Source organism: Vanellus vanellus (assembly GCF_965231255.1).
Source record: "Vanellus vanellus genome assembly, chromosome: 6".
Taxonomy (NCBI): domain Eukaryota; kingdom Metazoa; phylum Chordata; class Aves; order Charadriiformes; family Charadriidae; genus Vanellus; species Vanellus vanellus.
Genome location: NC_138911.1, coordinates 36,225,035 through 36,239,489, shown reverse-complemented (window position 1 = coordinate 36,239,489; position 14,455 = coordinate 36,225,035). Strand labels below are relative to the sequence as shown.

At 36.7% G+C, this 14,455-nt stretch overlaps 1 protein-coding gene across 1 annotated transcript in view; it reads left to right on the top strand.

Annotated features, from left to right (window-relative positions):
• The window catches only part of RYR3 (ryanodine receptor 3), a 253,870-nt gene that overhangs the window by 237,763 nt on the left and 1,652 nt on the right, over positions 1-14,455 (top strand). The window contains exons 92-102 of the mRNA XM_082485921.1: positions 197-394; positions 1,008-1,138; positions 4,532-4,574; positions 5,157-5,284; positions 6,227-6,287; positions 7,351-7,497; positions 9,387-9,521; positions 11,560-11,716; positions 12,841-12,905; positions 13,017-13,117; positions 14,330-14,381. Coding sequence (XP_082342047.1) covers positions 197-394; positions 1,008-1,138; positions 4,532-4,574; positions 5,157-5,284; positions 6,227-6,287; positions 7,351-7,497; positions 9,387-9,521; positions 11,560-11,716; positions 12,841-12,905; positions 13,017-13,117; positions 14,330-14,381 — 1,218 coding nt within the window. The remainder of the gene's footprint in view (positions 1-196; positions 395-1,007; positions 1,139-4,531; positions 4,575-5,156; positions 5,285-6,226; positions 6,288-7,350; positions 7,498-9,386; positions 9,522-11,559; positions 11,717-12,840; positions 12,906-13,016; positions 13,118-14,329; positions 14,382-14,455) is intronic.

The window sequence follows — 14,455 nt, the reverse complement described above, 5'->3', positions numbered from 1 at the left end:
GCTTTTTCTAGATTCTCTTTTCAGAGACATGAGATGATGTGGAGACTGCTGCTGTGAAAATGAAGGACATTACTGTTCAAAGCTAATACTCTATCATCTTCCCATGAGCAGGCTTTGCAAACATAATTTGCCATTATAGTAAAAGAAAAGCTTTTAAGTTTATTGTGTGTTTTCAATGTGCTTGAATTTCTCTCAGGTGACAGAAGAGCCACTTGATGAAGTAGAGGAAGACTCTAATCTCTGGAACTCTTTTGATGAAGAGGAAGAGGAGGAGGGCATGGTGTTTTTTGTTTTAGAAGAAAGTACAGGTTACATGGCACCTGCTCTCAGAGCATTGGCAGTTATTCATACTATCATCTCCTTTGTCTGTGTGATTGGATACTATTGCTTAAAGGCAAGTTCTGAATCTTATTACTAATCTAGTACTTGTTAAACAACATTGGCTATGTCCCAAAGTGATTTTTGGAGCTAACACTGGAATACCTAGTTGTTTACAAATTCTCACTATTCAATATATAGACGTTTTCCTCATGTACTCAATCTGGCAGAGATGGAGTTAAATTTCTTCACAGCAGTGCGTGTGTTTTGGATTTATGTTTAAAACAGTGTTGGTAACATGCCCACCTTTTGGTTATTGCTGAACACTGCTTGCACAGTATGAAGGCTTTCTCTTTCCTTTACCCACTCTGTGCATCCCCCAGCTAGTATGCTGGGAGGGGGTAAGAAGTTGGGAAGGGGCACAGCTGGGACAGCTGACCTGAACGAACCACAGGGTTATTCCATACCATGTAACGTCATGCTCAGCAATAAAAACTGGTGGGGGTGGGCTTGAGTTCCAAGGTGGTTGTTGCTCAGAGACTGGCTAGGCATTGATCTGCTTGTGGGAGGTGCTAGTGTGATGTTTGGTCTTACATAGTATTATGAAGAGTACTTAATACTGTAGGTAGACATCATGGTTTCTAAAAATATATAAACCATGACAAAGATGTCCACTGTCATTTTCATAGGTCCCTCTGGTTGTATTCAAAAGAGAAAAGGAGGTAGCTAGAAAGCTGGAATTTGATGGACTATACATAACTGAACAGCCATCTGAAGATGATATTAAAGGACAATGGGATCGCCTGGTTATAAATACTCCGTATGTAAAATTAAATGCTTGTATTTAAACTGTTTATAAATATTACAGACCATTAAGCCACTGATCTAGAACCTTCCCTGTCCACCTGCCACCTAGTTCATCTAAAAGAAAGGCATTTTTCACCTTATGTCAGATGCTACAGTAGAAGACTCAAATCTGAAATCCTGTATTATCTGTTTATTTAATAAATACTATCATAATAAGTACTGTCTCATCAGGCTGAGAGAGTTGGGGCTGTTCAGCCTGGAGAAGAGAAGGCTCCAGGGAGACCTTATAGCAGCCTTCCAGTACCTAAAGGGGGCCTAGAGGAAAGCTGGGGAGGGACTTTTTACAAGGGCATGTAGTGATAGGATGAGGGGGAATGGCTTTAAACTGGAAGAGTGTAGATTTAGATTAGATATTAGGAAGAAGTTTTTCACTTTGAGGGTGGTAAGGCACTGGAACAGGTTGCCCAGAGAAGTTGTGGAAGCTCCAACCCTGGAAGTGTTTAAGTCCAGGCTTTGAGCAACCTGGTCTAGTGTCTATGGCAGGGGGATTGGAACTCGATGATCTTCAAGGTTGCTTCCAACCTAAACCATTCTATGATTCTATGATAACCTGTATATTCCACCTCCTTTTTAATTTTTCTAGGGTTTGCAAGGATTGTGTGTCTTGCCTTACAAGCTCTCTCCAGGACATTTCACGTATTAGTCACTATTGAGAAAGTTTTAAAAAGATCACTTCCATCCTTTTTAGTGACTCACTTTCACATTCATATTGTATAGCAGTATTCTCCTGCCTTCCCCGCTTCTTGCTAACAAAATTTGTATATGACAAGGGAAGTAAATCTAGTGTGAAATAGCAGTCCCAGAATTTGAGTAGGTCTGACAGGAATTACTGTCAAGTTGTATGCATTAGCAAATGCTGTAGTAGTCATACACTGATTCTAGGAGACTCACCTGCTGTTCTGTGAGTGAATGATACAAGTGCAGGCAAGAAAAAGAACAAGATTGGTAAGCTGCAGCAGTCTGCAGGAGTGACACAGAGAAACAGAGCAAGTCAACTCTCTTCTCTTGAAACAATGCCTCGTCTATAGGCTATTTTTTCAGAATTTACTCTTTCAAAACAACTAGAATCATGTTTTGGTACAGGCTTAGATTCCTGTCTTTCCCTAATAGCATCATAATTTAGGGACAGTAACAGAAACTGGAAAAGAACAATATCATTTACAAGTCACAAAGTAGTTGTGGCTAGTATGTGCAGGCTTAAGTAAATATTTGATAAAAACAAGCCAGCAAAAATAATCAACTAAATGCATCAGGGTGACAGTATGCTGCCAAATAGCCAAAATGTCTATCTTATCTGTCATACTCAATTTTGTATATTATAAATAGTGTCTCTAGTACTTTCATTAAAATTAGAATGTCTAAAATATTGGAAATTCTTGTATGGCTTGTTTTCCTACACATGAATTTTAAGAATTTTCCTTAATTTCAGTTAGAAATACAGACTAGCACATATTATTAAAGTTGCAATAGAAGGTAATGGGGAAACTGGAGAGCTTGCTTAATTTCCAACCCATTTCTTTAACTATTGACAGCAAGCTATCTAGACATCCAGTAAGTTTATCCTCAGCAAAAACAAGCGTGAATTAATGAGCTATATTGTCAGCTTATCCCAAATGACATGCGGTACAGTCTGTTCTCAGCATGTTGCTCCACCTACTGAAGTTGAATAAAAGATTTAAGGTAATTTAGGCAGACTAATCCTTCCCTCTTGATGTGAACCTACTCAAAGTTTAGTGCAGATACTGTACCATCGCTGTACGAATAACCACTGCTGGAGGATACCCAGTGCTGTGTATATACCGAAATGTGCTTTCTATAAGTGAAAAAAAAAGTAATTAAAAAGGTAAAAAAGGTACCCGGATAAATGCAGCACCATTAGATGCTTGTGGTAACAGATAGACACAAGCTGGCTACATTGGAGACATACTTAGCTTAAAAGTCTGAGAAGTCAAGGAAAGACATAATATAGAGCATTGGACCAGAATATACCATCTGAGTCACTGGAACTATTTGCCTTTATCTGGAGGAATTTCATCTAGAACTTCAATTCAGAAAAATAAAAAATTGAGCACTTAATAGAAGTTGGGAAGTTTGCCTCGCATCCCAGCACAACAGTGTTCTGCAATCTCATTCGTCTGATGTTAACACTTGCTTTATTTTACTGATGCTGTCCTTTAGTTTAAGCAGTTATTTTTCTTTTTTACCTTCCTGCATGTTTGCTCAACTCAATGTTACATCCAGGAAATGGGGAGAGAAGACCCTTAAATTTTGTAGTGTTTCCTGCTAATTGGCATTGTTCAAAACTGACATAATACACAGTAAGACTGTCAGAATGAGGAATTCCTGGGCACTGCTATTCAAAAGACAGGTCAAGAACAATATTTTTTTATGAAGATCAGGGAAATGTTACAGATAAGAGAGGACACTATCTTTTTCCTTGTAGGTCAAAGCTGACGTATTTCCTAGCGTCTGTTTTAAGATCTCCCCTGGATAAGACTGGTTGCTTATTGAAGCATCAGAGTTGCTCGCTACTCTCAAAAAAGGCGAAGAATTTTCAATAAAAGATACCCTGACACTTCTTCAATATTTAAGATTTACTGCTTCATTTCTTTCTCTTTTGTATGCACAATAGCTTTTCTTCTAATTACCAATGTGGGCATGTGGCAGATGATGCAAAATGCTCTTGAGCTGAACTGTCTTGCAGCTTTCGAATTGTCTTGTTCTGGGATGTCAGATCCAGTAACAACAATGTGATACACCTGAGAACAAGATTACCACTAACCCTTGTTCTTGACAAATGATCTTTGCGATTTTTTGGGGTGTTTTTTGATATTTTTTGAATTTTACGTTGGCAAACCATTCACTGGTTCCCAAGTGTTCAGCCTCTATTTGAAATGTAATCCAGTGAACTTAAAAATTATTTATGCTACTAGACTCTCTTATTTTTCTTGAAAATCATTGTTTGTATTCATTTCATGGCTAGGAGCAGTAAAGTATTTATTTAGGAGATGAATGATACTACAGTGACTGCCCTGCTATTATTGAGCAGTTAAGCTCATTAGGTGATACTATTTAGCCTGCTGTCCTTTTGTAGCCAATCATATTTGTGGATGTGAAAAAGAAAAGAGGGGGGAAATAAAAAGATGATATTGCAGTGAATGATGATTAAAAACAACTGTTGTCAACATGAAAAGAAATTGTTTGAAATTCGGTGTGTGAGTGAGTGAATGAAATTGTACCAGAATCTGAAGTGATCAGGAACATGGTATTTTCTTTTTTTTTGGTTGTTTTTTTCTTTCCACTAACAAGTTAAATAACTTGAAATATCTTTCCCTTATCTATGTAGGTCCTTTCCTAACAATTACTGGGACAAATTTGTGAAACGGAAGGTAGGCTTTTTATATTTCTATTATGTTAGTCATAGCAATAGTCAACTATTCATTTAAATCGGATATCTACGTGTAATATACTTCTGTACACATAAATATACAAATAATTGAGAACTGAAATTTGTTTTGTGGAAGTCATTGTGGTAAATGTCTCAGTGAACAGGCAGCTGCAGCGTAGGCGGGAGGAGGGAGGAAGACAGAAGGCTGTGGTTTCCTTCCTAGACTCAGGCATTTGAAATAACTTTATGCTGTCAATCAGCCACGCAGGTCTAATTTACAGTCATTGTCATCTTTAGGATACAAAGCCCCCTCATCCCCCTAAAAAAAGAAAAACATGCCAGCTTAAATGACGGCAAATTATACATAAGCTTTCAGATAATAGCCTTTAATGCTTCTATTTTTCTTTTTTATGCTCCCCCCGCCTGGGAGTTCTGACTGTTCTAGTAGTGTTAATTGTGAAAGACTTTTTCTTTTTTTTTTTTTTTTTTTTTTTTTTTTTAAATTTCTGACAACTACTGGCTTAAAGTAGGGTGAGTGTCACTGAGGTCTTTCTCTGAGCAAAAGCTTCTCTTCCATTTTTAGGTTATTAACAAGTACGGAGACTTGTATGGAGCAGAGCGCATAGCAGAGCTTTTGGGTTTGGACAAAAGTGCCCTTGATTTTAGTCCAGTGGAAGAGAGCGAACCAGAAGAGGCATCTCTTGTATCATGGTATGACTTCTGAAGTTCACAGACAAATTATGTGTTGGCATAACTTCACCGTCCAAGATAAAAATGGGTTTTATATCGAAACTGTAGTGTTGTTTTCCTCGGCATGGAAAATTCAAACGGATAAGTCTTCCTAGTGTGGAAGTAAAATAACAAAGCTTTTTATTTGTTCTAAAGCACACTTATATTTGTGTTATAAAAGTAAGAAAAAAAAATCACACAAGTTGATGCTGACTGATATAGTTGGGAACTCTTATTTTAAATGATAATCAATGCAGCATTTAAAAGTTCTTTAGGTGTTACAACAGAGTTAGTTTATAAACCAAAGGACAGAAAAAGTATTGATAACAAATATCTAGATCCCAGGTATCTAGAAAAAAATCCTCAGACATGTCTTCTTGACTTCTAATCCACCAGTGGAGAGTTTGAAAGTATCCAAGTCCCAACCGATTTAGGCTCCAAGAAGAGTTTGGTTTCTTCAATACTTAAGGCACACAAGAAGAAGGATTTCCACTCGCATGACATCTAATGGCTAATAAAATACTTAGAATCTTGCAGAAGGGATTACCTTTTGTCTTAGTAATTTTGGCAACATTTTACACCAGACAGAACAGTTCTCTTGAATCCAAGCAATTCCAGTTTCACATTTCATTGCTTTTAACACATATTTTAATTTGTATAAGTCTGGAATACAGCAGTATCACTCCCACTGAAATTGTTCCACCTGTTTCAACAGTTTAAAAACTGTATATGGGTGCTCAGAGTTAATGAATACTCTCTGAAAAAAAAAGCGCCTACATCAGTCAAAAAATAAACAGCTAATCTCTATCACCTCCTTCTGCAAACAAATGCAAAGTGTCAAACATAGTTTGTTGTTTATACTTACAGAATTTAGTATTTAATTTTGATATTAATGCATTTTAAATAAAAAATTGTATTTCCTAGGTTAAGCTCCATTGATACAAAGTACCACATTTGGAAGCTCGGAGTTGTTTTCACTGACAATGTGAGTATGTTAGCCTGGAAGAATATGCTTTGATTTACTCTAAACATGATTGTATGTCTTCCGCCATCTGCTTTTATTTTAAACAAACATACACAAATAATATTGCATTACAGAGCCATTTTAAAATACTTTTTCTGTCTTGTGTTGTAGCACATTGCTTTAATTTGTTAGAATTTTCTTTTTTATTCTAAAGGGCAATATGCACCTCCTCACTATTAATACAATGTCAGCATTTTGGAAGTTAATGGCACATTCATTTAATTTCGTAGAAATCAACCAAAGGTGTTTTTTCTAAAACCAAGCACGGTCTACAGAAAGTTATCCTTTTTTATTCTTGAATCATCTGTTTGACATGGTTGGTTAATTCTTTTCTTTCATACCTTCTCCTTTGAAAGGACCATGCTTATATGAAAACTCCTTTTTTTGGGAGAATCCTCTTTTTACTCTCTTGAGCATTCCCAAACAAACAAGAGGGCCAAGGTGAATCAAGGGAGGATGTATAAACTCATAGTGCACTAAAAGCACGCTGAGCCATTGTTCCTCCATAAGAGCTTTCACGTCAAAGTGGCTTCAGGTTCACTGCTTGTTAAAAGAATAAGCTGTATTATGTGCCTTGGGTTTTCTGGGTGTCCTGGTTGACGTGGTCTGAGACTTAAAGAGAAGAAGTGTCTCAAGAGTAATACAATGCATTTTCTCTCCTCCAGAATCAGTATTAAAATTTAAAGTATTGTGTAACAAGCTCTGAAATGAAAATAGTTTTAAGGTAGGGGATTTTGATGTTAATAACATATATGCTGAAGACTGCATTTAAACATGTAAAGATAGAGGTTCCATCAGCATAACTAAGCAATAAACATTCCTTAAAAGAACAGTGGAGGTGATAAGAGACAGAGTGAGACAGCCTTTTTTGAACATGTAAAATACAGGTATTACATTCAGACTGTGATTCAAATCAGATCATCAAAGCGTTACTTTCATTATGACCAGAAGAAGGCTCTGTGCTGGATCCAGTAACGCACATTGGCACCCGCTAACACTCTGCCACTTTTCACTTTCTCTGCAGTCTTTTTTATACCTTGCTTGGTACACGACTATGTCTATCCTTGGGCACTACAACAACTTCTTCTTTGCTGCTCATCTGCTGGATATTGCTATGGGTTTCAAGACGTTGCGAACCATTTTGTCTTCAGTCACTCACAATGGCAAACAGGTTAGTGCTATGCACAAATGAACGCGTTTTTTAACAGTACTGGAAAAAATCTTGTGGTACCTAGGAAATACTGGAATGCAATCCGTTTCGATTGTGATTGGACTAAAGAATAGATCCCATTGTGCCTTCTGCAGTACATACAATACATGTTAAATGTGATGAAATTGTAATAATCTATACGCACAGAGTGCTGATAACTAAAGAAGTTTTTGTACACAATAGAAAAATCCATCATTTTAGAAAAATGCAAGGATATGAATTATGACCTAACCAGCTCCTCCTCTATGCTCAATGGTGAACTGATTGATGATAACTAATAAGAATTCACAATTTCTCCTTATCTACAGCAGTAATAATGATCTGGTCACTGAGATAGTAAGAATGTGCTTACAGGTGTGGGCATGCTGCATTGTGGAATATATTTATATGTCACTTTGTCATGCAAAAATCACATCAGTAAAATCTACTTCCAAAACTAAATGTTGAAACTTACGAAAGGAGTCATTCTCTGATCTCTAAAGGCTCTGCCTTCCTAGCTAGCACGTCGACAAAAACAAGCTTTTCACTAACACACTTCTTAACTTCTTTTAATTTCACACATACACCTTCCATTCCTTCTCAGATGCAGTAACATGTATTCTAAGCCCACTCTTATGCCCTGTTAGACTTGTCAAAACATTTTAAACCATGTAACGTTTTGGAAGAGGTGTATCCCCTTAGCTTAACTCTGATATATCCTTTGTGTTTGTTTAATCATTTCTTTCAGCAGAAGTTGACCAAAGGAAGTTTCTTTGCTTATCAGGAAAGGAAGTTTCTAAAATAGTACATATGAGAATGTTTTCAGTAGCATCACACAAACAAATGAAATCTCTGGTTTTATCCCCTTTGTTTTCCTCCAGGATGACCAAAGTCATACTACTTCCAATATAATGATTGATACATTTTGAGATTTTTCTAAATGTAATACTCAAAACTGAGCATAATTGACAAAACTGTTTCAACTCAAGACCACAGCTTTTAGTAGACATTCTTGACAAGCGCAGATTAGTCTTCCTAATCCTGTTTCTTTTCCTGCTAATAGATATGAAAACTGACAGACAGCTGCAGATTTTTCAGTTGAAACGTTCAGTTTGAGAGCATATTTACAGATCAGCAGAAAGTGATAAACAGAAGATCGGCTCGTTGTTCAATACTCTTACATTTCTTTTAAAAGAGGAATACCAATTGCCGCACTTTTTAAAATATGTACCTTTCGGTAACTCCTCTCCAGAGCTGCATCTTCTAATGCCAGCTCTAACAAACAATATAATCTAGTCTTATTAACTGCTAAAATTTTTCACCTAAAGATGTTATTTGCTTAAAAGCAGTACCTGGAAATTACTTATGCTTTGGCTATCTAAAAAATTTTCTATCCACTTTATCGACGGCTTTGCTAATGAGCTTCAGAACAGAAAATAGACTACGATAATTCATAATAAGACTCAGTTGAAATTATTTATCAAATTAGCTAAAGGGGGTTATTTTTTATAATTTAATTTTCACTGTATATCCAATTATTCAAGTTACTAGAATTTAACTTTTAAATTAAGTAGTGGAAACATTGCTTCAGTGGTATATAGCTTGTATGCTTAGAAAGATGGAAACAACGTCATTTTTTTGATACTGTTTTTCCCTTTGATTTTGACGTGAGAGCAGGGTAAAGTAACACCTCTACAGTGATCCAAGCAACAGGGAGACTTCAAAGCTACTGTAACTGCTATCTTTAGTTTCCTTATTGGGAAAGGTCCAATATAATACATTTTCAATACTTCAAGCAATACACTGTGCTGCGTATCTCTTCTGACAGAATGAAATTGAAACCTGCTTTCATGTCATGTCTCCATACACAGCTCGTGCTTACTGTAGGACTCCTCGCTGTAGTAGTGTATCTTTACACTGTTGTGGCGTTCAACTTCTTCCGCAAATTCTACAACAAAAGTGAAGATGAAGATGAACCAGACATGAAATGTGATGACATGATGACGGTAATTAAAACACCACTAGCATGCTTCAAATGTCATCCTGAATTTTCAAATGGATACTTAGGATGTACTGATAAGCAAGGAAGGATGTTTTTTGTTGTTAAATCCGTGGGTCTGTTGTGCTTGCTATATGTCATTTTGAAAATGTGAACTTCCTCTGGCGTTCTCCAGTAGTCTAAACTCAACGGTAGATAGGTAGATAGAGTAGATATTCTGGATTTTTCTCCTAAATGCTGTGGCATAAGATGTACTGCATCTCTTACATGTGAAGATGGCAAACCCTTCAAATATATGGAAGAAATTTCCTGACAAACTGGTCAGCCCTGCAAAAAGAAGCTGTGTTGTTGCAGCACAAATAAATCCAGTTTGTTCCCAGTGTTTGCAAGTGTGAAAGCTCTTCCTTATATTTGTTATATGAAGTATATGGTGTTATTAGCACTAGTTATAAAAGCCTGCTCCAAACTGTTTACAGTTAGTAATTTAGTCATGAAGTTAGAAGTCAAAGATGAGTAGAGAAAGGGGAAATTAAAACTTATTACGGGTGATAATCTCGTGCTACTAAATTCCCTTGTGATTTCCACCTGTTGCCACAGAATGTTATTTAAGTCATATTAAAAGATACTCTACAGATACGTATTATGGTATGAAGAGGGTTTGTTTTTCTTACGGTATACAGAAAAGAGCACGAATTCAGGTTTTAAAAATGTAATATTCTGAGTTTGTGGCCAGCTCATTTCTTCCACGGAGTAGTCACTCTCTGCCCTGTGTTATATGCCGAAGATAGAATAAAAACCCTCAGAAAAGAGGTATGTCATAGACTCCACAAAATCATCTTCCCTATTCTTGAATTTTCTTTCAAGCACTCAGTGCAAATGATAGAAATTATGAAAACTGCCCAAGCAATATTATTTAACTGGTCCCTCCGTGAGCTAAATACAATGGTCTGGTCATATGATAGATGTAACAGTAACTGGAATAATGAAACTATATTAAATGTGAAACCACTCTACCAAGTGAGGTAAATCAATTCCAAGTTAAATTTTTTAATGATTAAGCTAGTACCAGCATGTTACATCAACAGTAAAGTTGCATTATAAAAATGGAGGTATAGTTCTGTTTAGTGTTCGCTTATGAAAGACCAGACTTGTCAGGTTTTATGTCGATTATTTAACACCAGCATTGCTGCCTCAGGTGACTTCAGAACACTGGCTGGGCTTAGAGATTACCGTTGTTTTTAACCCACATTGTGTGACTGAAGGTTGTTTACAAGATTCTGGAGCTGGTTCATACAAGAACATCAGTAGTATATTTTGCTGAAGTATATCTTCAGCAGAAGATTCCATTCTAATATACTTATGTAGCTTAAATATCCAGATTTTTGAAGATTTTTCCATGAAGACTTATATGTTCAAAAAATATGACACACAGCAACATTTTTACAAAGTGATTTCTTCTGCATGGAACTGAACACAGGCTGTGTTTCCCACATCATAAATAACGTACAATATACTAAACTGGACATCTAATATTGCAAAATGAAATTATCCAGAAACCACATAAACACAGACCGACCTGTTATGAAAATGTCACTATTTATTTTATGGCAATATTTGCCAACATTTCTAAACTCCATTACAAGACTTTAAAAATATCCTCCGCTTACTCAGAGCAAGTTAGAACCTTAGGAATTAATATAAGGTGTAGAATATAGTTGAATACAGTAACAAATACAAGAACGATGCTCCCTCAATAGTCTTAGTCTGTAAGTAAGACCTAGGGAGGGAGGAGAGGTAACAGCTGATTCTGACTCCCCCTCTTAGTAAGTGTACTTGAAGATGTAATCACATTAGTTAAGACAATAACAGATTTTTGGTGCAGTGTGTGTGATACACGAGGAATGATGTTATGTGTTCTTTGTTACTATAACTTGTCAAGAGAATTAGCAGAGCAGAATCATTTTTAAAAAATTAAAAAAAAAAAAAAAAAACAAAGTGAATAATTCATGGTAGATATATCTGCAATTTTCCTCTCTCTTTTTTAGTGTTACCTGTTCCACATGTATGTGGGTGTAAGAGCTGGTGGTGGCATTGGAGATGAAATTGAGGATCCTGCTGGAGACCCTTATGAAATGTATCGCATCGTCTTTGACATCACATTTTTTTTCTTTGTCATTGTTATCCTGCTGGCCATTATTCAAGGTACCGACGCTTACCTTAGTAGAGACTGTTAGAATTTAGTTTACTTAAGTTCTGCAATGTATTTAAGCCATATTTGTGTTTGAGGTAAATTTAGTAGTATTGCTATAAAGACTTATTTCTGAGCTGATAAAATCATTAATTCTGAAAGTAATAATTTTATACTTAATTCTTAAATAATGCATTGTCCTAAGTCCTACACAAACACAAAGCACCAGAAACATAACTTACCTGGGTTACAGTGTTTATGAACGCGTTGACAACTATCCAGCAACGACACAGCTTGTGCAGGATCACTGTTCTTCCTATAATAACCATTTAAACTTGGAGAGCCATGCTGTAGACAATCTTCACACCTTTAGTTTGGAACCACCACAGCTGGAATGGAGACTTTCCCCTCAGATAGGGGAAATGACATGGAAAAAGTCACCATGGCCACATAGCCATTTCCTCCTTTCTTCAGAGGATGATTTGCAGTTTTAATTGGTTTGCAGTTGTGGTTTACAGAGAATGACACCTCTCTTCAATGACTTTCAGTATTCAACACATTGTATAAATTGATGTAAGGCTGTCAGGGAAAACCTCACCATTTTATGGCAATCTGGTAGCAAAGACAAAATGTAATACATCTATCCTGTGAAAAAGTTATGAATATTACAGCCCCCCAAATGATCCAACTCTATTCTTAATTTGTTGGAAGTGGAGGAATAATGCTGCAAATGTGAAGCAGCATCACAAACTGGCCGGGGGGCCTGGGGGAGCAGAGTGTTTTTGTTGAACAGAAGTTGGGATACAAGAGTTCCATGAGAAGGAGAATGAAAGTTAAATTCTTTCATGGGAACAAAAGAGATGAGATTATGGAAGTTTAAACTGACCAAAATATAAGTACAGAAAAGCCTTTCCACTCTCAAGACTATAATTCTATGTAAGAGAAATTCTTACTGCTAGGGAGCGCGGTGTAAGCACGTTAGATGTCTGGAAACTGACAGATTGTAACTTAAATTGTTCAACCTAGAAATAAGTACGCTAAACTTCAAAGAGAGTGGAGTTTTACTCCATTTACTACTTTACTTGAAATATGAATATTGCTGAGTACTGATGTGCTGTTACTTTTCCATTTGAAATAGGTCTGATCATTGACGCTTTTGGTGAACTAAGAGACCAGCAAGAACAAGTGAGAGAAGATATGGAGGTATGAGTAAGCACATGACATTTTTCATTACTCTTATTCATCTAGATTGTTACCAGTTAAAATAGTGTCTTTGAGTTAAAATTCATTTGTAACCACAACTTGTGTTTCCAGACCAAATGTTTTATTTGTGGAATCGGCAATGACTATTTTGACACAACCCCGCATGGCTTTGAAACACATACTTTGCAAGAACACAACTTGGCAAACTATCTGTAAGTATAGTTCCTATAGTTCTTTAGTGACAGTGCAGCTTTCTGAAACCTCGAAGCAACCAGGAGTTGTACGTGTTTAGACTATTGCCCACACTCCCACAACAGTCATGATCTACTTTCATTAGTAAATGCAGAGCAGGTCAAAGAGGACATTAAAAAAGTTAATTTGGTGGCATTAGTTACTCATACAACAATTATATGAGCATTGTGCCAGCAGAACCAAAGGAGCTCAACTGGTGGTATCTTGTAGAACAAGTCTGGCTTTGAAATGCTGCATCTGAACTTTCTAAATTAAAAACAAAACAAAACAAAACAAAGAAACGCAGAAAAGCGGTGCCTCTTGGAGTGGAGGCTGCATTATTCCTCACGTAGCAACTGACACTGCAGAATCAATGCACATTACTTTTGTGAGGCAAATTTCCATTGCTATCCATAGTTTTACCAGTCTATAACCTCCCAGCTTTTTTTACTCTCTTGAATGGCTTAATTGGTATATGGGAACCTGTAATTCACAGTAAATTAAAAATGGCCATTTCCTTAATATTAGAATATATAGTGAACAATCTTTCTAACCATGTCGCCCTTTAATTAGACAAACACTAAAGACAGTATACATTCCTTTCTTTACAATGAAAGCACATACATACCAGGTTTAATTCCAAATGCACTGCATCAAAAGTGTCTAACCAAGAGTTGTGTTATATACAAACAGACCATTGTTAGTACTCTACGGCCCTTCTAATTAGTTCAGTTCAAGCTGTCTACATTTGAGTGAGTGCAGGTATCGGAGACAGCCGGGCTCAGCTTAGGAGCTGTATGGCGCGAGTGTTTGGAAGTCTTGGTGCAGCTGAGGATTTGCCACACTTCTAACTTCTTGCATAGTAGCCTGAGTAACTTCTTCCAAGGTGAGATGTTGGAGCATACATGTACAGGAGTTGGCATATGCCTAATTCAGGTATTGCTCCTGGCGCTGAAATGAAGAAAATGCTAAACCGTATTTTTCCACTTGCACAGCTTTTACATCTGGTAGCACTTCCACAGGAGAAGTGCTGGAGGACAGACTTTTCTTTTTCAACATAAGCACTTTAGACACCTAGCAATATCATTCCTTTGCTGGTTGGCATAATCCCCCTCACATACCCCAGTCTAGGAAAGGTTAGGCAGAGATGTTACATTTTCTGCATTAATACCCACTCCATGTGCTTGTTTCAGGTTCTTTTTAATGTATCTCATTAACAAGGATGAAACTGAGCATACTGGGCAGGTGAGTAGAAAATAAAACTTAATTTTTTTCTTAAGGTTATCTTTCAACGTTTTCATCTTCTCCAGCCTTGTAGC